The 26,006-nt window shown below is 44.2% G+C and overlaps 1 protein-coding gene across 3 annotated transcripts in view; it reads left to right on the forward strand.

The window, feature by feature from the left end:
• Window positions 1–26,006, forward strand: part of LOC132379858 (uncharacterized) — a 74,159-nt gene that overhangs the window by 15,018 nt on the left and 33,135 nt on the right. For all 3 annotated transcript variants that reach the window (XM_059948123.1, XM_059948122.1, XM_059948121.1), the window contains exons 2-8: window positions 6,760–6,864; window positions 6,989–7,024; window positions 14,846–14,923; window positions 15,021–15,384; window positions 21,579–21,649; window positions 22,479–22,549; window positions 22,829–22,919. In XM_059948123.1, the coding sequence (XP_059804106.1) occupies window positions 6,763–6,864; window positions 6,989–7,024; window positions 14,846–14,923; window positions 15,021–15,384; window positions 21,579–21,649; window positions 22,479–22,549; window positions 22,829–22,919 (813 nt within the window). In that variant the 5' untranslated portion in view covers window positions 6,760–6,762. The remainder of the gene's footprint in view (window positions 1–6,759; window positions 6,865–6,988; window positions 7,025–14,845; window positions 14,924–15,020; window positions 15,385–21,578; window positions 21,650–22,478; window positions 22,550–22,828; window positions 22,920–26,006) is intronic.

Below are 26,006 nucleotides of genomic sequence, written 5' to 3' on the forward strand. Positions count from 1 at the left end.
GGAATACAGATACATAATTCTCTAAAAGTGGCGTCACAGGTAGATAAGGTTGTAAAGAGAGCTTTTGGTACATTGGCTTTTATAAATCAAAGTACTGAGTATAGGAGTTGGAATGTTATGGTGAGGTTGTATAAGGCATTGGTGAGGCCAAAATTGGAGTACTGTGTGCAGTTTTGGTCACCAAATTATAGGAAGGATATTAATAAGGTTGAAAGAGTGCAGAGAATGTTTACAAGATGTTGCCAGGACTTGAGGAAATGAGTTACAGAGAAAGGTTGAATAGGTTAGGACTTCATTCCCTGGAGCGTAGAAAAATGAGGGGAGATTTGATAGAGGTATATAAAATTATGATGGTTAGAGATACAGTGAATGCAAGCAGGCTTTTTCCACTGAGGTTAGGGGAGAAAAAAACCCAGAGGACATGGGTTAAGGGTGAAGGGGGAAAAGTTTAAAGGGAACAACGGGGCGGGACTTCTTCACATAGAGAGTAGTGGGAGTGTGGAATGAGCTGCCAGCTGAAGTGGTAGCTGAAGGCTCATTTTTAACATTTAAGAAAAACTTGGACAGGTACATCCATGTATTCCACACTAAGCTCATTCCACACTGTGTATGGAGGGATATGGTCCAGGTGCAGGTCAGTGGAACTAGGCAGAAATATGGTTCGGCACAGCCAAGAAGGGCTGAAGTGCCTGTTTCTGTGCTGTAGTGTTTTGTGGTTCTAAAAGCTTATCAAAGTTCGAAAAGCTAGGTAATGATAGAGATCTAGAAGATTATAAGGTTAGCAGGAAGGAGCTTAAGAATGAAATTAGGAGAGCAAGAAGTGGCCATGAGAAGGCCTTGGCAAGCACAATTAAAGAAAACCCCAAGGCATCCAACAAGCATGTGAAGAGTAAGAGGATAAGACATGAGAGAATAGGACCAATCAAGTGTGACAATGGAAAAGTGTGTATGGAACCGGAGTATAACTGAGGTACTTTGCTTCAGTATTGACTACAGAAAAGGATCTTGGCGATTGTAGGGATGACTTACAGTGGATTGAAAAGCTTGAACATATAGACATTAAGAAAGAGGATGTGCTGGAGCTTTTGGAAAACATCAATTTGGGTAAGTCTCTGGGACTGGATGAGATGTACTACAGGCTACTATGGGAGGCAAGGGAGTAGATTACTGAGCATCTGGCAGTGATCTTTGCATCATCAATGGGGACAGGGGAGGTTACAGAGGATTGGATGGTTGCATATGTTGTTCCTTTATTCAAGAAAGGGAGTAGTGTTAGCCCAGGAAATTATAGACCAGTGAGTCTTACTTCAGTGGTTAGTAAGATGATGGAGAAGATCCTGAGAGGCAGGTCTTATGAACACTTGGAGAGCCATAATATGATTAGGAATAGTCAGCATGACTTTGTCAAAGGCAGGTAGTGTTTTATGAGCCTGGTTGAATTTTTTGAGGAGGTGACTAAACACATTGATGAAGGTAGAGCAGTAGATTTAGTGCTTTTGAATTTCACAAGGCATTTGACAAGGTACCCCATGCAAGGCTTATTGAGAAAGTAAGAAGTCATGGGATCCAAGGGGACCAGAACTGGCTTGCCCACAGAAGGCAAAGAGTGGTAATAGACAGATCATATGCTGTGTGGATATCGGTGACCAGTGGTATGCCTCAAGGATCTGTTCTGGGACCCCCTTCTCTTCATGATTTTTATAAATGATCTGGATGAGGAAGTAGAGGGATGGGTTAGTAAATTTGCTGATGACACAAAGATTGGGGGTGTTGTGAATAGTGTGGAGGGCTGTCAGAGGTTACAGCAAGACATTGATAGGATGCAAAACTGGGCTGAGAAGTGGCAGATGGAGTTCAACCCAGATAAGTGTGAGGTGGTTCATTTTGGTAGATCAAATATGATGGCAGAATACAGTATTAATGGTAAGAATTTTGGCAGTGTGGAGTTTCAGTGGGAACTTGGGGTCCGTGTCCATAAGATGCTCAAAGCTGTTGCAGAGGTTGACACCATGGCGAAGAAGGCATATGGCGCATTGGTCTTCATCAACCATGGGATTGAGCTTAAGAGCCAAGAGGTAATATTAGAACTATATTGGGCCCTGGTCAGACCCCACTTGGAAGGATGTGGAAACTATAGAAATGGTGCAGAAGAGATTTACAAGGATGTTGCCTGGATAGGTTGAGTGAACTTGGCCTTTTCTCCTTGGATCGACGGAGGATGAGAGGTGACTTGACAGAGGAGTATAAGATGATGAGAGGCATTGATTATATGGCTAGTCAAAAGCTTTTTCCCAGGGCTGAAATGGCTATCATGAGAGGGCACATATTTAAGATGCTTGGCGATAGGTACAGAGGAGATGTCAGGGGTATGTTTTTTACACAGAGAGTGGTGAGTGTGTGGAATCTTCTACCGGCAACGGTGGTGGTGGCAGATATGATGGGGTCTTTTAAGAGACTCCTGGATAGGTACATGGAACTTAGGGTTACCCATAGCCCTCTATTTTTCTAAGTAATTTCTAAATTAAGTACACATTTGTCTCAGCATTGTGGGCCGAAGGGCATGTATGTGCTGTAGGTTTTCTATGTTTCTATGCACTGGTAAAATTGTTGCTTTTTTGAGGCAGGTGGGAACTTCCAACTGTAGCAGTGAAAGGTTGAAAATGTTCTTGAATAGTCCTGCCAGTTAGCTGGCATGAGTTTTTGGAGCCTTACCAGGTCCTGTCGCCTTGCGAGGGTTCACCCTCTTCAAAGGCAGCCTAACAACAGCCTCAAAGACAGGGATCAGAGTGTCACTGGTTGAAGCATGGATCTTCACAGCTGTAGTTATATTCTCCCTTTCAACGCCAGCATAGTGGGCATTGAGCTTGTATGGGAGTGAAGCTTTGCTGCCATTCATGCTATTCTTTTAAGAGACTGTAAGATGGGTATATGGAGCTTAGAAAAATAGAGGGGTATGCGGTAGGGACATTCTAGGCAGCTTCTAGAGTAAGTTACATGGTCAACACAACATTTTGGGCTGAAGGGTCTGTAATGTGTAGATTTTCTATGTGCCTTCTGGTTCATTCATGGTGGCTTTTGGTTTGCGAATGTACGGCAGTCTTTGTAGCACACACTCATCCACACAGGTTTTAATGAAGTCGGTAACAAATACAGCATACTCATCCAGATTTGATGGTGAATCCCTGAATACAGTCTAGTCCACCAATTCAAAGCAGTCCTGTAGGCACTCCTGTGCTTTCCTTGTCCATACCCTCTTGGTCTTCACTACTGGTGTTGCAGTCTTCAGTCTCTGCCTGTACTCAGAGAGTAGAAGTGCTGCCAGGTGATCAGACTTTCCATTTCCACAATAAGCACATTTGATCTTAGTGTAAAAGTGGTCCAGTGCGTTGCTTCCTTTGGCACTACAAGAGATTTGTTATGGTAGTTATTTAGTGACTTTTTCTGGCTGGCATGGTTAAATCCCCCAAAATGAAGCTGAGGGCATCAGGGTGTGCTCTTTTGTGCAGTTTGATCCCATTACTCAGATCATCTAGAGTCTGTTTAACATTGGCCTGAATTGGAATGTACACCACCAAAATGATCACAGAACTCTCCTGTGACTAGTAAAATCGATGGCACTTAATTGTGAGATATCCAGGTCTGGTGAGCAGATCACACTGATACACTTGTGCAACAAGAGGAGTTGGTCATAAGGTATACACCTCCATGTCTGCTTTAGAGAGACTCGACAGTTCTGTCCTGACAGTGTATAGTTAACCCATCAATCTGAATCACTGCTTCTGGTACAGAAGGGGTTAATCCGGATTCCATGAAACAAAGGACACATGTGGATTCAATGAATCAAAGGATTTGGTCAGATTAGGAGAATGGGCAAAGAAGTGGTTGATGGAATACAGTGTTGGGAACTGAATGGTCATGAACTTTGGTGGGAAGAAATAAAGGACAGACTATTTTCTCAATAGAGAGAAAATTCAAAAATCTGAGGTGAAAAGGGGCTTGGGAGTCTTTGTGCAGAATTCCCTAAAGGTTAGTTTGCAGTTTGAGTCTGTCGTGAGGAAGGCAAATGCAATGTTAGCATTCATTTCAAAAAGACAATATAAAATCAATGATGTAATGTTGAGGCTTTATAAAGTACTGGTGAGGCCTCACTTGGAGTATTGTGAGCAGTTCAGGGTCCCTTATCTTAGAAAGGATGTGCTGACACTGGAGAGGGTTCAAAGGAGACTCACAAAAATGATTCCAGGATTGAAAGACTTGTCACATGAAGAGTGTTTCATGGCTCTGGGCCTGTATTTATTAGAATTCAGAAGAATGGGAGGTGACCTAACAAATTGAAACTATCAAGTGGTGAAAGGCCTTGATAGAGTGGATGTGGAGCAGATTTTCCTGCGGTGAGAGATTCTAGGTCCAGAGGACACAGCCTCGCAATAGAGGGGTGTCCTTTTGGAATGGAAATGAGGAATTTCTTTAGGGATGACGGCAGGATGGATGTGGACTATGTAGGGTGAAGCAGGGGCAACGCAATGAGAATTGGCCGTAGGGTGACGCAGAGAAAGTGGCAGAACAAAACAAAGTAACACAAGTAAGTGGAAAACACAGGAGATCCTGTAGATGCTGGAAATCTTGGGCCACACAAAATACTGGATGAGTTCAACAGGTTAGGCGACATCTATGCAGAGGAATAAACATTCAATGTCTCTGGCTGAGACTTCTTCAGGACTAGAAAGGAAACAGGAAGAAATCAGAATAAGAAGGTGGGTGGGGGAAGGTCGAGGAAGAGGGCAAACAAGAAGGTGATGGGTGAGACCAGGTGAGGGGGAAGAAGTGGGAGGCTAGAGTAAATGGAATTAGTCTAGGTCAGGGGTCAGCAACCTTTACCACTGAAAGAGCCACTTGGACCCATTTCCCACAGAAAAGAAAACACTGGGAGCCGCAAAACCCGTTTGACATTTAAAATGAAATAACACTGCATACAACGTTTTGTTTTGCCTTTATGCTATGTATAAATAAACTATAATGTGTTGCATTTATGAAATTGATGAACTCCTGCAGAGAAAACGAAATTACATTTCTGCATGCAACAAAAACATTTTGAACTCCGAAAAAAAGACGTTGGGTTGAAGGTTACTTTTAAGTAAAATACTCAACATCTATTTGAGTCCTTCTTGTATTTATGAAAAACGCCAAACTTAAATTTGCCGCCAGCAGCAAACCAAAAATAACGTCAGCCAGCTGTCAACCTGAAAAATAAAAGGACTATTTCACTGAACAATGAAAACATATGAATATACGTAAAATAATACGCAATTAAAATATTTATCATACTTCTTCAGGTTGACTCACACCTGACAATGCAGTCGTATTCAGTAGGGATGGATCGATGCTTAGGGGAGTGACCGGGAAGGATAATGTGTTTTTTTCCTCTCTGAACTCACAGAAGCATTTCCCAAACGATGTTTGCATTGCGATGATTGCAGAATGTAAATACTCCGAATTTATCATGTCGTGACATTGTTTGAACTCTCTCAAATTGGGGAAGTGAGACAATGTGCCTTTCTGTAAATCTCTGGCAAGCAACGTCAACTTGCGCTCGAATGCAAAACATCCTCCAACATGTGCAGGGCTGTACGTCCTTACCCCGTTGAAGAGCTGTGTTCAGCGTGTTCAGGTGCGCTGTCATGTCTACCATGAAGTGTAGCTTTTCCAGCCACTCTGGCTGTTCCAGCTCAGGAAAGTTGAGCCCTTTGCTGCCCAGGAAAGTTTTCACTTCTTCCAGACGCGCGACAAAGCATTTCAGCACCTCCCCTCTGGACAGCCAACGATAAAAACACGTTGTAGCGGTTGCTACACGCAGTCAGTAAACTGCAGTCAAAGATAGCTTTATTCGAACTAAACAGCCTTGCTTTTAAGCCTCCCTCAACCCGCCCCCCATGGGCACGGATGCTGCAAAAGACACGTACTCACAAACCCCCGTAGGCTATCTCCCTTAGCCTGAACGCTGGCTAATTGTGAGCCGGTTCGGATGTGTCAGCAAATGGGTCGCCACAACGTCTTATTTAGATTGTACAAGATCACCATAATCTTCAAATTTAGATTTACATTTCAAAAACTAACAAACTAACATAAAATACATATTAATTAAATACTGACCATGTAGCGGTGTGCTACACGCAGCGCTAAAATTACGACACGGAGTCGGTAACTGCAGTCGAAGGAAAAAAACTTTATTCGAAATCTTCAGCCTCACTTTTAAGCCTCCCTCAACCTGCCCCCCCCCCCCCCCATGGCGCAGAGGCTCCAAAGCTCTGTGCTCGCAAACCCCCGTAGGCTATCTTATTGTGAGTCGGTTCGGATGTGCCAGGAAAAGGGTCGCCACAACCAATTATTTCCCAAAGCAACAGGGAGCCGCAGCACAGACGTAAAAGAGCCACATGTGGCTCCGGAGCCGCGGGTTGCCGACCCCCGGTCTAGGTGGATACAAGGATAGCATATACTTGTGGGCTGAAGGGTGGGTTTCTGTGTCTGTGAAATCCTTGCTGTAATAATTTCTAAGGGTATTGAAGGATACATTGGTCTTTTTCACCATTCTCCTGGCTGCTGTGGAGAGTTAGCACTGCCTTGAGTGGCTGTGACTGTCCATATCTCTCAGGGGTGTGTAGTGTGGATGTAGGGACCGGGTATTGGCTGCAGATCCGGGTGTAGGGGGGTGCTGGTGTTGTTCAGCTGTGGGCAGTGACCCAAGTACATATTGTGTTGCAGGCAATGTCCATGATGGAAGAAATGATGCAAGAGATGAATTATTTGAAGAAGTTCCAAAGTTCTGTTGAAGATCGTATTAAAGACATAGACATGAATATCAATTCGGTAAGGCAAGTGTGAAACTCCTTTTGTTCTGATAGAAATTTCCACTCCAGTTGTTGGGAGTGTGTACATGTGTGTTGGGTCAGGTGGGGGTCATGCATTAACTCTGCCAACCCTTGTGTTTCAGGTGATGAACCAAATGGGCCAAGTAAACGAGGTTCTGGTAAGACCATTCTTCATGTAACATTACTAGTTTCCTGTTCTGTGCACCACACTGTGAGCATGTGGGGGAGCTATGATCAATCACGAACTGTTCACAGGCTTCTTGCCTTTGGAGAGAACCTCCCCGTTTCCTCACCCCTTGAGCACAGCAAACCTCAGGGTGTCAGGCTGGATTCCATCTGGCAGGAACAGGCTCTTCCACCTAACAATTACGTGCCCAAGAGTGCCAGTCCTCACCATGAGCCCAAGAGTTCTGGGAAAGTATGAAAGACTAGAACATTCTGTCACAAGGTGGTTATTCGGGCCCTGCGGAGGCAGGGAGAGGGTGCGCACTCTATGTTTGAAGGAGCGAGTCTGTCAGTCTGGATCACTACCAACCCTTGACGCCATCTCCTTCCCTATACACTCTGCCCCTGCCCATATGCAGTTAGGCCCCCCCTCCCTACCACCACTGACCCAACCCCTCCTCCTACCTCCAGCATTTCTATATGTGTTGTTGGTCTTGCCGGCCACAGATAAGCTTTATGACTGGGTGATGGAGGGTAGTAGACTTGATATGTTGTCTTTCTGTTTCCTGCTGTTACTGTCTGACCCGCACATTTCTGGCACTGGACTGGGCCCTGAACACAATACTAGGGCCTCAAAAGGTTTTGTCAGAGACAATAAATTGTGAGGGGATCCCAAGGGTAGGATCCAGGCAGATTTGGAGACAATGGAAAGGCTAGGACTGATGGGAACTAGGAATTCACCTGACCCAGAACATCTGTCAGTGTCATATAACCATATGACAATTACAGCATGGAAACAGGCCATCTCGGCCCTTCTAGTCCGTGCTGAACACTTACTCTCACCTAGTCCCACTGGCCCGCACTCAGCCCATAACCCTCCATTCCTTTCCTGTCCATATACCTATCCAATTTTACTTTAAATGACAATACCGAACCTGCCTCTACCACTTCTACTGGAAGCTCGTTCCACACAGCTACCACCCTCTGAGTAAAGAAATTCCCCCTCGTGTTACCCTTAAACTTTTGACCCCTAGTTCTCAACTCGTGTCCTCTTGTTTGAATCTCCCCTACTCTCAATGGAAAAAGCCTATCCACGTCAACTCTATCTATCCCCCTCATAATTTTAAATACCTCTATCAAGTCCCCCCACAACCTTCTATGCTCCAAAGAATAAAGACCTAACTTGTTCAACCTTTCTCTTCAACTTAAGTGCTGAAACCCAGGTAACATCCTAGTAAATCTTCTCTGTACTCTCTCTATTTTGTTGATATCTTTCCTATAGTTCGGTGACCAGAACTGTACACAATACTCCAAATTCGGCCTTACCAATGCCTTGTACAATTTTAACATTACATCCCAACTCCTATACTCAATGCTCTGATTTATAAAGGCCAGCATACCAAAAGCTTTCTTCACCACCCTATCCACATGAGATTCCACCTTCAGGGAACTATGCACCATTATTCCTAGATCACTCTGTTCTACTGCATTCTTCAATGCCCTACTATTTACCATGTATGTCCTATTTGGATTATTCCTACCAAAATGTAGCACCTCACACTTATCAGCATTAAACTCCATCTGCCATCGTTAAGCCTGCTCTTCTAACTGGCCTAAATCTCTCTGCAAGCTTTGAAAATCTACTTCATTATCCACAATGCCACCTACCTTAGTATCATCTGCATACTTATTAATCCAGTTTACCACCCCATCATCCAGATCATTAATGTATATGACAAACAACTTTGGACCCAGTATAGATCCTTGAGGCACACCACTAGTCACCGGCCTCCAACCTGACAAACAGTTATCCACCACTACTCTCTGGCATCTTCCATCCAGCCACTGTTGAAGCCATTTTACTACTTCAATATTAATACCTAACGATCGTACCTTCCTAACTAACCTTCCGTGCAGAACCTTGTCAAAGGCCTTACTGAAGCCCATATAGACAACGTCCACTGCTTTACCCTCATCAACTTTCCTCGTAACCTTTTCAAAAAATTCAATAAGATTTGTCAAACATGACCTTCTACACACAAATCCATGTTGACTGTTCCTAATCAGACTCTGACTATCCAGATTATTATATATACCATCTCTAAGAATATTTCCATTAATTTACCCACCACTGATGTCAAACTGACAGGCCTATAATTACTCTTAGAACCCTTTTTAAACAATGGAACCACATAAGCAATACACCAATCCTCTGGCACCATCCCCGTTTCTAATGACATTTGAAATATTTCTGTCAGAGTCCCTGCTATTTCTACACTAACTTCCCGCAAGGTCCTAGGGAATATCCTGTCAGGACCTAGAGATTTATCCACTTTTATATTCCTTAAAAGTGCCAATACTTCCTCCTCTTTAATCATCAGTTTCCATAACTTCCCTACTTGTTTTCCTTACCTTACATAATTCAATATCCTTCTCCTTAGTGAATACCAAAGAAAAGAAATTGTTCAAAATCTCCCCCATCTCTTTCGGCACCACATATAGCTGTCCACTCTGATTCTCTAAGGGACCTATTTTATCCCTCACTATCATTTTGCTATTAATATAACTGTAGAAACCCTTTGGATTTATTTTCACCTTACTTGCCAAAGCAACTTTGTATCTTCTTTTAGCTTTTCTAATTTCTTTCTTAAGATTCTTCTTACATTCTTTATATTTCTCAAGCACCTCATTTACTCCATTCTGCCTATATTTATTGTAGATATCTCTCTTTTTCCTAACCAAGTTTCCAATGTCCCTTGAAAACCATGGCTCTCTCAAACTTTTAACCTTTCCTTTTAACCTAACAGGAACATAAAGATTCTGTACCCTCAAAATTTCACCTTTAAATGACCTCCATTTCTCTATTACATCCTTCCCATAAAAGAAATTGTCCCAATCCACTCCTTCTAAATCCTTTCGCATCTCCTCAAAGTTAGCCTTTCTCCAATCAAAAATCTCAACCCTGGGTCCAGTCCTATCCTTCTCCATAATTATATTGAAACTAATGGTACTGTGATCCCTGGACCTGACGTGCTCCCCAACACATACCTCCATCGCCTGACCTATTTCACTCCCTAACAGAAGATCAACAATGCCCCTTCTCTAGTTGGTACCTCTATGTATTGCTGTAAAAAAACTATCCTGCACACATGTTACAAACTCCAAACCATCCATCCCTTTTACAGTCCCAACGAAGGGTTTTGGCCTGAAATGTCGACAGTGCTTCTCCTTATAGATGCTGCCTGGCCGGCTGTGTTCCACCAGCATTTTGTGTGTGTCATCCCTTTTACAGCATGGGCTTCCCAGTCTATGTGTGGAAAATTAAAATCTCCCATAATCAAAACCCTGTGCTTACTACAAGTATCTGCTATCTCCTTGCAAATTTGCTCCTCCAATTCTCGCTCCCCATTAGGTGGTCTATAATACACCCCTATAAGTGTTACTACACCTTTCCCATTCCTCAATTACACCCAAATAGTCTCCCTAGATGAGCCCTCTAATCTATCCTGCCAGAGCACAGCTGTAATATTTTCTCTGACAAGCAACGCAACACTTCCCCTCTTGTCCTTCCGATTCTATCATACCTGAAGCAACGAAATCCAGGAATATCTAGTTGCCAATCACACCCCTCCTGCAACCATGTAATGGCACACCATAGAAACACAGTGACTCTGTGTCCCAACCATAGGTTCCCTAATTGTTGCCAATGCCCTTGTCTAATGAGGGAACAGTGGGTGTAACCAGTGGCTCCGTGTTCCTCTGACAACACAGGTGTGGTATCACCTTTCAACACAACTTTCTCAGTATCTGTGTAGGGTCAGGATTCAGTAAGTGCGACAGGCTGACACTGCCTTTACTGTCAACACTTACAGTGTAACCCACTGCAATCATCTGTATTGTCAATGCCAACAGCGAGACTCACCTGTCTGTTCCACTGGCTTTCTGATCTTGCAGTAACCAGTGCCCACTGTACAGGGGTCTTTGATGAATTTAGAAGTTTGGTTCTCTACAAAAATTGCATCTACATTGTAGGCTGTTGACTTTATGAATAGTTAACTTTAATTAATTTCAAACCAGATTCTCAAGTTTCAAAGCAGTTAATCTAGTGAAATGGTTGAAGGTAAGACATAGGAAACCTGGTTCTCATTTCACTAGTATTTAATACCATTGTTATTCTCTGATCTTTCTGACCTCTGGTCAGTTAAGCCAGTGCAGAACATCCCTGTGGCTGTTCCCCTCAATAATAAGTATCCAACTATACTGTTGAGGGGGATGACCTACAAAGATGGAGCTGTAGCAAACAGGTCTCTGGCAATGAGTCTGGTGTGTGGCTCAGAAGAGAAGAAAGATGAAGAGGACTGCAGTGGTGATAGGAGATTCCATAGTCAGAGGAATGGAGATGAGGTTTTGTGGGTGATGTAGAGACACTTAGATGATATGTTGCCACCCAGGAGCCAGGGTCAGAGATGTCTTGGAATCAGGTCCTCAGTATTCTTAACAGAAAGGGTGTGCAGCCAGAAGTTTTAGTACATATTGGCACCAATAACATAAGTAGACAAGGTGAGGAGGTCCTAAAGAGAGATTTTAGGGAGTTAGGGAGAGAAAGCTGAAAAACAGGACCTTCGGGGTATTAATCTCTGGATTGCTGCCCATGCCACACGCCAGTGAGAGTAAAAGGATGATTTGGCAGATGAATGCATGGCTAAAGAACTAGTACACGGGGCAGGGTTTCAAATTTCTGGATCATCGGGATCTCTTCTGGGAAAGGTATTTAGGCATCCGTTAGTCTTGAGAGATCATGGATTTGCTCCTTGGAAAGTTTCCAGGCCTGGGCAGGGTTGTATGGGAGACAGGCAGTTACCCATGCTGCAATTTTCCCCTCTCCATGCCACCGATGTTGTCCAAGGGAAGGGCAAGGGCCGATACAGCTTGGCACTGGTGTTGTCACAGAGCAATGTGTGGTTAAGTGCCTTGCTCAAGGACACAACGCGCTGCCTTGGATGAGGCTCAAACTAGTGACCTTCAGATCACTAGACCAATGTCTTAACTTGGCCATGTGGCAACACTGGGGACCTCTATAAAAGGGATGGGTTACACCTGAACCTGAGGGGGACTAATATAGTTGTGGCAGGTTTGCTAGAGCTGTTCAGGAGGTTTAAACCAATTTGGCAGGGGGATGGGAACCAGGGTGACAGGGCTGAAAATGGGGTAGTTGGTTTACAAACAGAAGGAGTACGTATTGAGACTGCAGGCAAGGAGAGGCTGATGATAAGGCAGAATTGCAGTTAATGGGATGAGTTGCAAAGTAAAAGGAGGACAAAATTGAAAAAGGTCTGAAGGTGTTATATTTGAATGCATGCAGTGTATGGAATAAGGTAGATGAACTTGTAGCACAGTTATAGATTGGCAGGTATGATGTTATGGGGATCAGTGAATCATGGAGAAAAGAAGATTATATCTGGGAGCTTAATGTCCAAGGCTACACATTATCGAAAGGACAGGCAGGAAGGCAGAGGGGGTGGCTAGTCTCTGTTGGTAAAAAATGAAATCAAATTATTAGAAAGAACTGACATTGGTTCGGAAGTTGTAGAATCATTTTGAATAATGCTAAGGAAATGCAAGGGTAAAAAGACCCTGATGAAGTTGTATACAGACCCTTCAAACAGTAGTAAGCACTTGCCCTACAAATAACAGAGAGAGATAGGAAATACCTGCTAAAAGGTCAAATTACAATTGTTATGGAGGATTTAAATATGCAGGTAGACTGGGAAAACTAGGTTGGTGGTGGAATTTCTAGAGTGCCTATATATAAAGTGTAAAGGAGAGGCAAGTGTGGATATCAGACTGTTGGAAAGGTAGTAATGGGGGAGGGGGGACAAGAAAATGGCAGACAAACTGAATAAGTATTTTGCATCAGTCTTCACAGTGGAAGACACTAGCAGTATGGTGGAGGTTCAAGTGTGTCAGGGGGCAGAAGTATGTGAAGGTGCCATTACTAGGAGGAATTGTTTGGGAAACTGAAAGGTCTGAAGCTAAGTAAGTCACCTGGATCAGCTAATGTACACCCCAGGGTTCTGAAATAGGTGGCTGAAAACACAGTAGAGATATTAGTAATGATCTTTCAAGAATCAATGTATGCTGGCACAGTTCTAGAAGGCTGGAAAATTGCAAATGTCAGTCTGCTCTTCAAGAAGGAAGGGAGGCAGAAGAAAATAAATAGAAATGTAGAAAGCCTACAGCACAAAACAGGCCCTTCGGCCCACAAACTGTGCCGGACATGTCCTTACCTTAGAATTTACCTAGGGTTATCCATAGTCCTCTATTTTTCTAAGTTCCACACATGCATCCAGAAATCTCTTAAATGACCTTATCGTATCTGGTAATAATAGGCCTGTTAGTCTAACTGTAGTGATTTTGAAGATGTTGGAGTCGATTATTTAGGATGTGGTTTCCAGGTACATGGAGGCACATGATAAAATAGGGCAAAGTCAGCATGGTTTCCTCAAGGGAAAATCTTGCCTGACAAATCTGTCGGAATTCTTTGAAGAAAATACAAGCACAACAGACAAAGGAGAATTGGTGGATGTTGTGTACTTGGATTTTCAGAAGGCCTTTGGCTAGGTGTGACAAAAGTTAAGAGCTATTGTATTACAAAAAGGAGACTAGCATCTTTGTCTGAATGGCAGGAGGAAAATAATGGGAATAAAGGGAGCCTTTTCTGACTGGCTGCCAGTGACTAGTGGTGTTCCACAGGGGTCTGTGTTGGAACTGATTGTTTTTACGTTTTATATCTATGATTTGAATGATGGAATTGTAGGCTTTGTTGCAAAGTTTGTAGACGACACAAAGATAGGTGGAGGAGCTGGTAGGAAGCAGAGAGGCTACAGAAGGACTTGGACAGGTTAGCAACAAAGCCATCAATTCCATCATCCAAATCATTGACATAAAACATAAACAGAATCGCTCCCAATTCAGACATCTGTGGAACACCACTAGTCACTAGCAATCAGTGAGCAAAAGCTCCCTTTATTCCTACTCTTTGCCTCCTGCCAATCAGCTACTGGTTTAGCCATGCTAGTATCTTTCTTGGAATACCAGGGCTTGTAGCTTGTTAAGCAGCCTCATGTGTGGCACCTTGTCAAAGGCCTTTTGAAAACCAGAAGAATAATTGTACACAATGTCAACCAATTGTTCTTTGTCCTGCAATGTTAGCATTCATTTTGGGAACACAGAAATATAAAATCAATAATGTAATTTTGAGGTTCTATAAAGCACTGGTGAGGCCTCACTTGGAGTATTGTGAGCAGTTTTGGGCCCTTATCTAAGAAAGGATGTGTTGACTTTGGAAAGGGTTCAAAGCAGGTTCACAAAAATGATTCCAGGATTGAAAGGTTTGTCATATGAAAGCATTTGATGGCTCTTGGCCTGTACTCACTGGAATTCAGAAAAACGAGGGGGGACCTCATTGAAACCTATTGCATGTTGAAAGGCCTCAATAGAATAGACTTGGAGAGGATGTTTCCTATGATAAGGGAGTCTAAGACCAGAGAGCACAGCCTCAGAATGGAGGGACATCCATTTAAAATGGAGATAAGGAGGTTAATAGATTCTTAATTAGTCAGGGCATGAAGGGATACGGGGAGAGACTAGGAGATTGGGGCTGAGAGGGTAATGGATCTGCCATGATGAAATGGTGGAGCAAACTTAATGGGCCAAATGGCCAATTTTTTTAAAAATGGTTGAAGATAGGATATAGGAAACCTGGTTCTCATTTCACTGCTATTTATTCCATTGTTCTCTATTGTGCTCTTTAGAAGAAAACTGAGGATGGGGAACAGTTTGTCAGCTGGAAGATTCTCCAAAGAACTCTTGTTGATCCACTCCCTGAGCCTGTACGTGATGTGAGGACAAGGTTTGAAAGTCTGTTTTAGACCTTGCTGGTGAACAACAGGCAGTTGCTGAACTTTGTGTTTTGTTGCTCTTGAACAGGTTGCACACTCTCTAACAAGCCAAGTTCTTGCACCAGCTGTTGACACAAAGATTGCATCTGCTGATGATACCCAGGCAGTGGAGAACCCTGATGAAATGGCCACTCATGTATTTTTACCCCAGGAGAGAGAAAGAAAAGCACAGGCTGCTCCCATGATAATCCAGCCTTCCAAAGGACATCCAGCACAGGTACATCACCCCTCTGCTGCACAGAAGGGAGCTGGGTCATCCATGCTCACTGTGAAGGGAGCTGAGCATTATCCTGATACTATATTCGCTCTTCAACGCATCCGACATGCATCTGACTATCAACCTTTGTTGGATCAGCGAGTCTCTGCACTCGAGAAAGCCTTCTCAGAATTAGGTGAGTTTTGGAGAAATAGTGGTTCCTGTGCATTTTGGGATTGGATTAGAGTAGTGGGAGGTTCTGTGGGTTCTTTGTCAGTGTGGAATACAGTGAATGTCCACCTCTTCCTCTATCCCCTCCCAGTTCAGCCTTTGTAGCTTTGGGCCAACTCTGGCACATGACAGCACTACAGAAAGTTAGGATGAAATATTCTTTCCATGTGATCCAGACTTTGATGAACTCAGTAGGATAGAAACAACTGTCAATGTCAGCACTGGGTCTACAAGTGATCACTCAGCTTGTATTCCAATGGATTGGATTCGCAAAGATGACCATTTCTCACTGTCAATAGTGGTAGGGAAATTACTGGAGAAAATTCTTTATTGTACGATCTAATCACATCTAGACATTAGGGACAGTCAATATGGCTTTGTGTGGGGGGGGGGAATTATGTCTAACAAATTATTGAAATTTTGATGAAGTGACAAAGATAACTTATGAGGGTAGTTGCTTACATGGACTTCTGTACGTTTTCAACAAGGTCTCTCATAGTAGGCTGATCCAAAAGATTAAGGATTAAGATTAACCCATGGAAATCTGGTAGATTGGCTTGGCTATGGAAGACAGAGGGAGTGGTGGAGACTTGTGACCTGTGGTGTTCTGCAGTGATCACTGCTGTTTGTGACATATACAATATAAATATTTTGGACAATAATTTGGATCAATTGGTAAGTTTGCAGTTGACAGAAGCATTGTCAGAAGTTTGAATAGTGAAGAAGGCAGTTAAAGGATAGAGATCAGCTGGAAATGTGGACATTGAGTTTAATTGTGGATCTTAAGTGTGAGGTGCTGCACTTTAGGAGATGAAAGTACACAGTCAAGGGCAGGGTCGTTAGGAGCACTGAGGTTCAGAAGATTCCTGGGGTTCAGTCTGCAGCTCTCTGAAAGTAGCACCACAGCAGGTAGGGAGGTAAAACAGGCATACACCTCTTCACTATTTGGGGCATTGAGTATAAAGATTTTTTTACTAACAGAGCTTTACCAACAGGGATTTCTCACAGGGTGATGGCGGTTATTTAAAAAGGGAGCTTCGAGAGTGTTTGTTCATTGTATGTGGCCAATCAGTGGCTATAACTGGAGGACCAATCATGAGTTAAATAGCAGGGAGGGTCTAAGCATAAAAAGGAGACACTGCATAGTGGAGTGGTCATCGACGGAGTGATCTGAGGCAGAGTAGTAGGGGTTTGGCTCATTTAGGCTTCGGCGATAACGGGTTGAGGTGAGAATAGTTACAGGAAGTATGTCTGTGAGGCCAGTTTTCTGTACTGAGTGTCAGATGTGGGAAGTCCGGGAGACTCCCAGCCTCCTGGATGGCCACACCCGTACTAGATGCGTCGAGCTGTAACTCCTTAGGGACCAGGTTAGAAATGCAGCTCGATGGCCTTCGTCTGGCCAGAGAAAATGAAAAGGTAATAGAGAGGTGCTACAGGCAAGTAGTCACACCAGGGACTTGGGAGACAGATAAGTGGGTAACAGGCAGGACAGGGAAGGGCAGAAGTCAGATTCTAGAGAATTCCCCTTGACAATAAGTACTCCTGGTGTAGTCTGTTTTGTCATATACTTTTGTGATATCATTCTGAAGGAACGTTGTCTCATTCTTTAACTGCATTGTATTTGTGGTTTCTAAATGACAATAAACTGAATCTGAATCTGAATCCTGTTTGAGTATTCTTGGGGGGAATGGCCTACCTAGGGGAAGCAACAGTGGCTGAGCCTCTGGCACAGAGTCTGGGCCTGTGGCTCAGAAGTGTAGGGAAAGGAAGAAGACCGCAGTATTAGGGGACTTTATAGTTAGGGGGTCAGACATGCGATTCTGATGCAGGATGCAGGAAAAAAACGCAGATGGTAGTTTACCTCCCAAGTGCCAGGGTCCAAGATGTTACTGATCACGTCCACGATATCCTGAGGTAGGAAGGTGAACAGCCAGAGGTCGTGGTACATATTGGTATCAACGACATAGGTAGGAAAAGGGAGGAGATCCTGAAAATAAACTAGAAGGAGTTAGAAAGGAAGTTGAGAAGCAGGACCTCAAAGGTAGTAATCTTGGGATTACTGCCTGTGCCATGCGACAGTGAGTATAGCAACAGAGTGAGGTGGAGGATGAATGTGTGGCTGAGGGATTGGAGCAGGGGGCAGGGATTCAGGTTTCTGGATCATTGGACCTCTTTTAGGACAGGCGTGGCCTGTACAAAAAGGACAAGTTGCACTTGAATCCAAGGGGGACCAATATCCTAGCGAGGAGGTTTGCTAAGGCTGTTGGGGAAAGTTTGAACTAGAATTGCTGGGAGGTGGGAACCGAACTGCAAAGATGGGGGAAGGGGCAGTTGGCTCACATATAGAGAAAGTTTTGAAACAGTGCGAGAGGGAGGATAGGCAGGTGATAGAGAAGGGATGCGCTCAGTCTGATGGTTTGAGATGCGTCTATTTTAATGCGAGAAGCATCATGAACAAAGCAGATGAGCTTGGAGTGTGGATCAGCACTTGGAGCTATGAATTGACTTCGAAGAGCAGGTAGGGGCCATTACAGAGACTTGGATGGCTCAGGGGCAGGAACGGTTACTTAGAGTGTCAGGTTTTAGATCTTTCAGAAAGAACAGAGAGGGAGGCAAAAGAGGTGGGGCATGGCACTGCTGATCAGAGTTAGTGTCACGGCTGCAGAAAAGGAGGAAGTCATGGAGGGATTGTTTACTGAGTCTCTGTGGGTGGAATGGAAATTAGAAACAGGAAGAGGTTAGTAACTCTACTGGTTTTTTTTTAATAGACCACCCAATAGTAACAGGGACTTCGAGAAGCAGATAGGGGTCAGATTCTGGAAAGGTGCAATAATAACAGGGTTGTCGTTGTGGGAGATTCTAATTTCCCAAATATTGATTGGTATCTCCCTAGAACAAGGGGTTTAAATGGGGTGGAGTTTGTTAAGTGTGTTCAGGAAGGTTTCCTGACACAATAGGTAGATAAGCCTACAAGAGGAGAGGCTGTACTTGATTTGGTATTGGGAAATGAACCTGGTCAGGTGTCAGATCTCTCGGTGGAAGAGCATTTTGGAGATAGTGATCACAATTCTATCTCCTTTATTATATCTACAAACTCATTCATAAGGCCAGTGATGTTGTGGGGGTGAAACTGGACTCTCTGACGGTGGTGTCTGAAAAGAGGATGCTGTCCAAGTTGCATGCCATCTTGGACAATGTCTCCCATCCACTCCTTAATGTACTGGTTAGGCACAGTACATTCAAGCCAGAGACTCATCCCACCAAGATGTAACACTGAGTGTCATAGGAAGTCATTCCTGTCTGTGGCCATCAAACTTTACAACTCATCCCTCGGAGTGTCAGACACCTTGAGCCAATAGGCTGGTCCTGGACTAATTTCCACTTGGCATTATTTACTTATTATTATTTAACTATTTATGGTTTTATATTGCTATATTTCTACACTATTCTTGGTTGGTGTGACTGTAACGAAACCCAATTTCCCTCGGGATCAATAAAGTATGTCTGTCTGTCTTTACCATAGCATTGGAGAGGGATAGAAACTGATAAGTTAGGAAAGCGTTTAATTGGAGTAAGGGGAAATATGAAGCCATCAGGCAGGAACTTGGAAACATAAATTGGGAACAGATGTTCTCAGAGAAATGTACGACAGAAATGTGGCAAATGTTGAGTGGCGTTCTGCATAGGTACTGTATATTCCAATGAGACAGGGAAAGGATGGTAGGGTACAGGAGCCGTAGTGTACAAAGGCTGTTGTAAATCTAGTTAAGAAGAAAAGAAAAGCTTACGAAAGGTTCAACGAACTAGGTAATGATAGAGATCTAGAAGATTATAAGGCTAGCAGAAAGCAGCTTAAGAATGAAATTAGAAGAGCCAGAAGGGGCCATGAGAAGGCCTTGGTGAGCGGGATTAAGGAAAACCCCAAGGCATCCAACAAGCATGTGAAGAGCAAGAGGATAAGAGTGAGAGAATAGGACCAATCAAGTGCGACAGTGGAAAAGTGTGTATGGAACAGGAGGAGATAGCTGAGGTACTTTGCTTCAGTATTCACCACGGAAAAGGAGCTTAGCAATTGTTGGGATGACTTACAGCGGATTGAAAAAATTGAGCATATAGACATTAGAAACAGGATATGCTGGAGCTTATTGGAAAGCATCAAGTTGGGTAAGTCTTCAGGACCAGGTGAGATGTACCCCAGACTACTGTGAGGGGCAAGGGAGGAGATTGCTGAGCCTCTGGCAAAGATCTTTGCATCATCAATGGTTACGGGGAGTTTCCAGAGGATTGAAGGGTTGCAGATGTTGTTCCCTTATTCAAGAAAGGGAGTAGAGATAGTTCAGGAAATTATAGATCAGTGAGTCTTAATTCAGTGGTTAGTAAGTTGATGCAAAAGATCCTGAGAGGCAGGATTTATGAACATTTGGAAAGGCATAATATGATTAGGAGTAGTCAGCATGGCTTTGTCAAAGGCAGGTCATGTCTTACGAGCCTGATTGAATTTTTTGAGGATGTGACTAAACACATTGATGAAAGAAGAACAGTAGATGTAGTATATATGGATTTCAACAAGGCATTTGATAAGGTACCCCATGCAAGACTTATTGAGAAAGTAAAGAGGTGTGGGATCCCAGGAGACCTTGCTTTGTGGATCAAGAACTGGCTTGCCCACAGAAGGCAAAGAGTGGTTGTAGACAGGTCATATTCTGCATGGAGGTCAGTGGCCAGTGGTGTGCCTCAGGGATCTGATAATACATTTGCTGATGACACAAAGATTGGAGGTGTTGTGGATGGTGTGGAGGGTTGTCAGAGGTTACAGCGGGATATCAATAAGTTGCAAAACTGGGCTGAGAGGTGGCAGATGGAGTTCAACCCAGGTAAGTGTGAAGTGGTTCCTTTTGGTAGGTCAAATATCATGACAGAATATAGTATTAACGGTAAGACTTTTGGCAGTGTGGAGGATCAGAGGGATCTTGGGGTCCGCGTCCATAGGACACGCAAAGCTGTTGTGTAGGTTGACTGTGTGGTTAAGAAGGCATACAGTGCATTAGCCTTCATGAACTGTGAGATTGAGTTTAAGAGCCGAGAGGTAATGTTGCAGCTATATAGGATCCTGGTCAGACCCCACTTAGAGTACTGTGCTCAATTCTGGTCGCCTCACTGCAGGAAGGATGTGGAAACCATAGAAAGGGTGCAATTTACAAACATCATTTACAATGATGTTTCCTGGATTGGGGAGCATGCCTTACGTGGATAGATTGAGTGAATTTGGCCTTTTCTCCTTAGAGTGATGGAGGATGAAAGATGACCAGATAGAGGTGAATAAGATGATGAGAGGCATTGATCATGTGGATAGTCAGAGGCTTTTTCCCAGAGCTGAAATGGCTATCACAAGAAGGCACAGTTTTAAGCTGCTTGGAAGTAGACACAGAGGAGATGTCAGGGGTAAATTTTTTATGCAGAGAATGGTGAGTGCTTGGAATAGGCTGCCAGCAATGGTGGTGGAGGCAGATATGATGGGGTCTTTTAAGAGACTCCTTGATAAGTACACGGTGCTTAGAAAAATAGACGGCTATGGGTAACCCTAGGTAATTACTAAAATAAGTGCATATTTGGCACAGCATTGTGGGCCGAAGGGCTTGTATTGCAGGTATAAGGGCTGTAGGTTTTCTATGTTTCTATGGATGCCATGTTGCCACTGTATAAAACTTTGGTCAGGCCACATCTGGAGAATTGTGTGCAGTTCTGGTCAACCCATTACAGGAAAGGTGTGGAGGCTTTGAAGAAGGCTCAGCAGGGCGCTGCCTGAATTGGAGAGTATTAGCTATAAGTAGAAGTAGTACAGAAAGGAGATTTTGCTCTGGAGTGTGAGGGATACTGGTCCCTCATGAGAGGCAGGTTAGCAAGTTGTCAGAATGCAAGAGGCTATGTGAAAGGAGATTGTGCAGAGTACAAATGAGCAGACGGTGCTGTCGAAAGACAGGCCCCTTACCGTAGATAATCGGTGACACCATCATATCAGCCCCTTCAATGTGGCTATGTGACGGTACTGTGGAAGAGGTGAGGAAATTGGGTGGGGGAGGTGAGAGGGTGGAAATTTAGGATGAGGGGATAGGCCACCATCTACTGCCCAGATGGCAATATTTAATTCTTGTGTTTTAGCCCCTGAAGCCAGCACAGCGATGGACAGTGAGGAGCTGAAAGGACGAGATGAGAGTGAACGACAAGTCCCAGTGAGTGCATTTCTTCCAACACCGAACCAAATTTGTATTCAATTGGTCAGTTAACCTGGATTCCCAAGGGTTGAACCTTCAGACCAATATACCATGCAGGAGCTTGTCACAAGGACAATGTCTACCCCCCTACTGTCATCAATCATTATATGGTCCCACCTTCAAAACATGATTTCCCATGCACAAAGCAATGCTGACTGTTCCTCATTACTCCTTGTCTTCCAAATGCAGGAAGATTCTGTCCCTCAGAATCCATTGCAGTAACTTCCTCACCACTAAATATAACAGCCTGTAGTTCCTGTCTTGTCCTAACAGCACCTCTCAAACAAGGCACAACATTTGTGCTCTCCAGCCTTCTGGTGTTAAGGTCCTATAGAGACTCTGTAGCGATATCTTGGAAAGATTGATTCCTGCACCCATAATATCCAGTATTCCCGAGTTGCTGGGAAGAGCTGGTTCCACATGCAGACGAATCAGAATCTGTTTGCCATCATTGACATATGAAGTATTGTATCTGGAAGCTGTCCATGCAGTTCCCAAGGTGTGCAGATCCTAGCAGCAACCTCCTCTCCACCGCCCCTACCCTGGGCAGGGACCCCCTCCCACGGCCCTTCCTTGGGCAAGGACCCCCCACTGCCATTACCCCTCCCCCTGGGTAACCTCTATGTGATTCTTTGTTTACCTGGGAAACATGAACAGGTCAGGGTCTCATCTGATTCCGATTAGTAAGTGGTGGGTGGCGGGGTTTGATGGTGGAGTTCAGGGTATCGTGGTGGGTGGGGGGCATTATTGGTGGATCCTGGGCTGTTGAAGGTATTTGTTTGTTCAGTCCCCAGGAGAAGGTGATGGTGATGGTGAGGGGGCAGCTGATGATGTGAGGGCTCAGATATCCAATCTCAGGTGAGGACTGGGGTTGGGAGGAGGGCGGATAGAGGGGATGGTTGTGAGGGATGGAAAATCGATGGGGGAGGGGTTTTGTCATGAATGAGGAAGAGCACAGTGGGGTTAAAGGTCATTACTGGCATGGTCAACTTTCTACTGATCCAAACTGACCTCTGCCTGCTTCCAGTCAAAAGTCAGCCTGGTCAGTGTAGGGACGGGGTGTGGGGTTGTGGCAGAGTGTGGGGATAGGGAGTTGATTTCAGTATGGTGTTGAAATGAACAGCCTCCCTTTCCCAGGGAAGTGGTGAAGAACATCGACGAAGAACTAAAGGATCTCCGGAGGGTTCAGCTGAGTGGCACTGAGCCTGGAGCCCCGGTCCAGCAGCAGGTCAGTGCTGGGGTGGGGTGGTTTTACAGGTTGTTTGCAGTGATTCTGGAGATCCCGGGAGTAGATGTGGTCCTAGGGTTAGGGTGAAACTGACACACAGCCCCAGGAGTTGGTGTGGTCCCGGGTTTAGGGTGAGACTGACACCCAGTCCCAGGGGTGGGTGTGGTCCTGGAATTAGGGTGAGACTGACACCCAGTCCTATGAGTGGGTGTGGTCCTGGTTTTAGGGTGAGACTGAAGCACAGTCCCAGGGGTGGGGGTGGTCCTGGAGTTTGGATGAGACTGACACCCAGTCCCAGGGAAGGGTTAGGGTTAAGGTGCCTCCTGTACCCGTGGTGGCATTGGTGGCATTGAGAAGGAGATTCTGAACTCAGACTCCTGCACCATAGGAAACATCCTCTCCACATCCAATCTAGAAGAGATCTTTCAACATTCGATAGGTTTCAATGTGATCACCCTGACCCCATGCTTCTGAATTTCAGTGAGTACAGGCCCAGCATCATCAAATGCTCCTCATATGATAAGCCTTTCAATTCTGGAATAATTTTCATGAACTTCCTTTGAACCCTGTTAGCACGTCATTTTGTGCCCAAAACTATTCACAATACTCCAAGTGAGGCCACACCAATGCCTTATAAAGCCCCACGAGGACTCCCAAGTCCCTTGTCACCTCAGATTTTTGAATTTTCTCCTCATTTAGAAAATAGTCAACCCTTTTATTTCTTCTACTAATGTGCATGGCCATATACATCCCGACACTGTATTCCATCTGCCATTTCTTTGCCCACTCTCCTAATCTGTCTATAAGTCCTTCAGTAGCCTCTTTGCTTCTTCAACATAACTTGCCTCTCCACCTAACTTCATATCATTCACAAACTTGGTCACAAAGCCGTCAATTCCATTATCCAAGTCATTGACATATAATGAAAATATAATCTGTCCCAACACAGACCCCTATGGAACACCACTAGTCACTGGCAGCCAGTCAGAAAAGGCTCCCCTTATTCCCATTCTCTGCTTCCTGCCAATTGGCCACTGCTTTATCCATGCTAGAATCTTTTCTGTAATACTATGGGCTCATTGCTTGTTAAGCAGCCTCATGTGTGGCACCTTATCAAAGACATTCGAAAATCCATGTACTGATTCTCCTTTGTCTATCCTGCTTGTTATTTCTTCAAAGAATTCCAACAGCTTTGTCAGGCAAGATTTTCCCTTGAGGAAACCTTGCTGACTACAACCTATTTTAGCATGTGCCTGCAAGTACCCCAAGAACTCATCTTTAATAATCAACTCCAATATCTTCCCACTGTGGTCAGACTAACTGGCCTATAGTTTCCTTTCTTCTGCCTCTCTCTCTCTTCCTGAAGAGTGGGGTGGCATTTGCAATTTTTTAGTCTTCTGGAACCATTTCAGAATATAGTGATTCTTTCTAGATCAGTACTAATGCCTCCAAGATCTCTTCAGTCACCTCTTTCAGGACCCGGGGTGTACACCATCTGGTTCAGTTGATTTCTCTACCTTCAGACCTTTCAGTTTCCCAAGCACCTTCTCCCTATGTTTTGCAGTGACATTGAAAGGTGACATGTATATAGAAAGGGCCAGGAATATCATGGAGTATCCCACCCACACTTCCTTTCCTACTAACAGTACCGCCCTCCTCACACAGTTTGTACTCCAGATCCCGGTATCTGCAATCTCTGATGTCTCACAGTGATGGAAGGTGGTCCAAATGACTAGTAACATCTTAAAGGATCCCACCCACCCTGCATATGGATTATTTTTCTCATTTCCATCAGAGAGGAGGGTATGCAGCATCCATGCCAGGACCATCAGACTCAATAACAGTTGCTTTCTCCAAGCAGTAAGGCCAATTAACATTCACTAACTCCATCACTACTTTATTATTTCCTGTCAGTCACCTGATGTACAGCCTAACATCACTTTACGGACAATCGATTAATTTGTAGAAGCTGTCTCATTGTTTTTTTTTAATTATTGTGTTCTTTATCTTATTGTGTTTTTTTTTTGTGCTGCATTGGATCTGGAGTTACAATTATTTTGTTCTCCTTTACACCTGTGTGCTGGAAATAACATCAAACAATCTGGAATCTTGATAGTCTTATCGTGAGAATTGCTCTCCACTGCACAGACTGGCTGTCATCAGGGCCAGTTCAATAATGTGGCTCAACACTGCCTACTTGGTCCTCAACAGAATCACCCAGATCCTGGAACCCAGGGTGACACCACCAGTCCATACCTGGTGTTGCTGTCAGATTCAGATTTATTTCTCATATGTAAACTGAAACATACAGTGAAATGTGTCATTTGCATTAACAACCACGAGGTGAGGGAGGTCCCCAGTGGAAGACTCTTTACATGGGAATTCTTCTCATGCACCTGGGGGATCTGAGGTGGAGGCTGCTTCATGGAGCGGTGCCCTGCAATAAGTTCTTTAGCTTGTACACAGATCTCCCAGCTGCATGCCGCTTCTGCAGGATGGAGGAGACCATGTACCACATGTACATGGAGTGTGTGAGGCTGCAGCCACTTTTTGCATATCTGCATGGGCTGCTTCTCACCATCTGGTTGCATTTTAGCCCCACCCTATTTATATACGGTCATCCAGTCATGAGGAGGGCATAGAGGGATGAGGATGTCCTTGTCAACTTGCTCCTGGGGCTGGTGAAATCAGCCATCCCTGCGTCTTGGAAACGGGTGGTGGGTGGATCTGCTCGGGTAGACTGCCTAGCAATGTTTAGGGGGTATGTTTGTGCCTGGGTAAATATTGAGAAGGAACATGCACTGTTCACAGCGACTATAGAGGTGTTCCATGACCATTGGGCTCTGCAGGGGGTTATTGCCATCATTGACAGGGATGGAAACATTCTAGTTTAATGTGTATTGCCTATTTGTAGTGAAGTAATTGTGTTAGTCACTGGTTTGTAGATATAGCACTGAATTTGTAATAAAGATATTCTGTATATTAAAAAAAGATGTTCTGGGGGCAGCCCGCAAGTGTCACACATTCTGGCGCCGAGGTAACATGTCCACAGTGTCCCTCAGAACAACAACAGTAAATCAAACCTCC

This window comes from Hypanus sabinus, chromosome 23, assembly GCF_030144855.1.
Source record: "Hypanus sabinus isolate sHypSab1 chromosome 23, sHypSab1.hap1, whole genome shotgun sequence".
Taxonomy (NCBI): domain Eukaryota; kingdom Metazoa; phylum Chordata; class Chondrichthyes; order Myliobatiformes; family Dasyatidae; genus Hypanus; species Hypanus sabinus.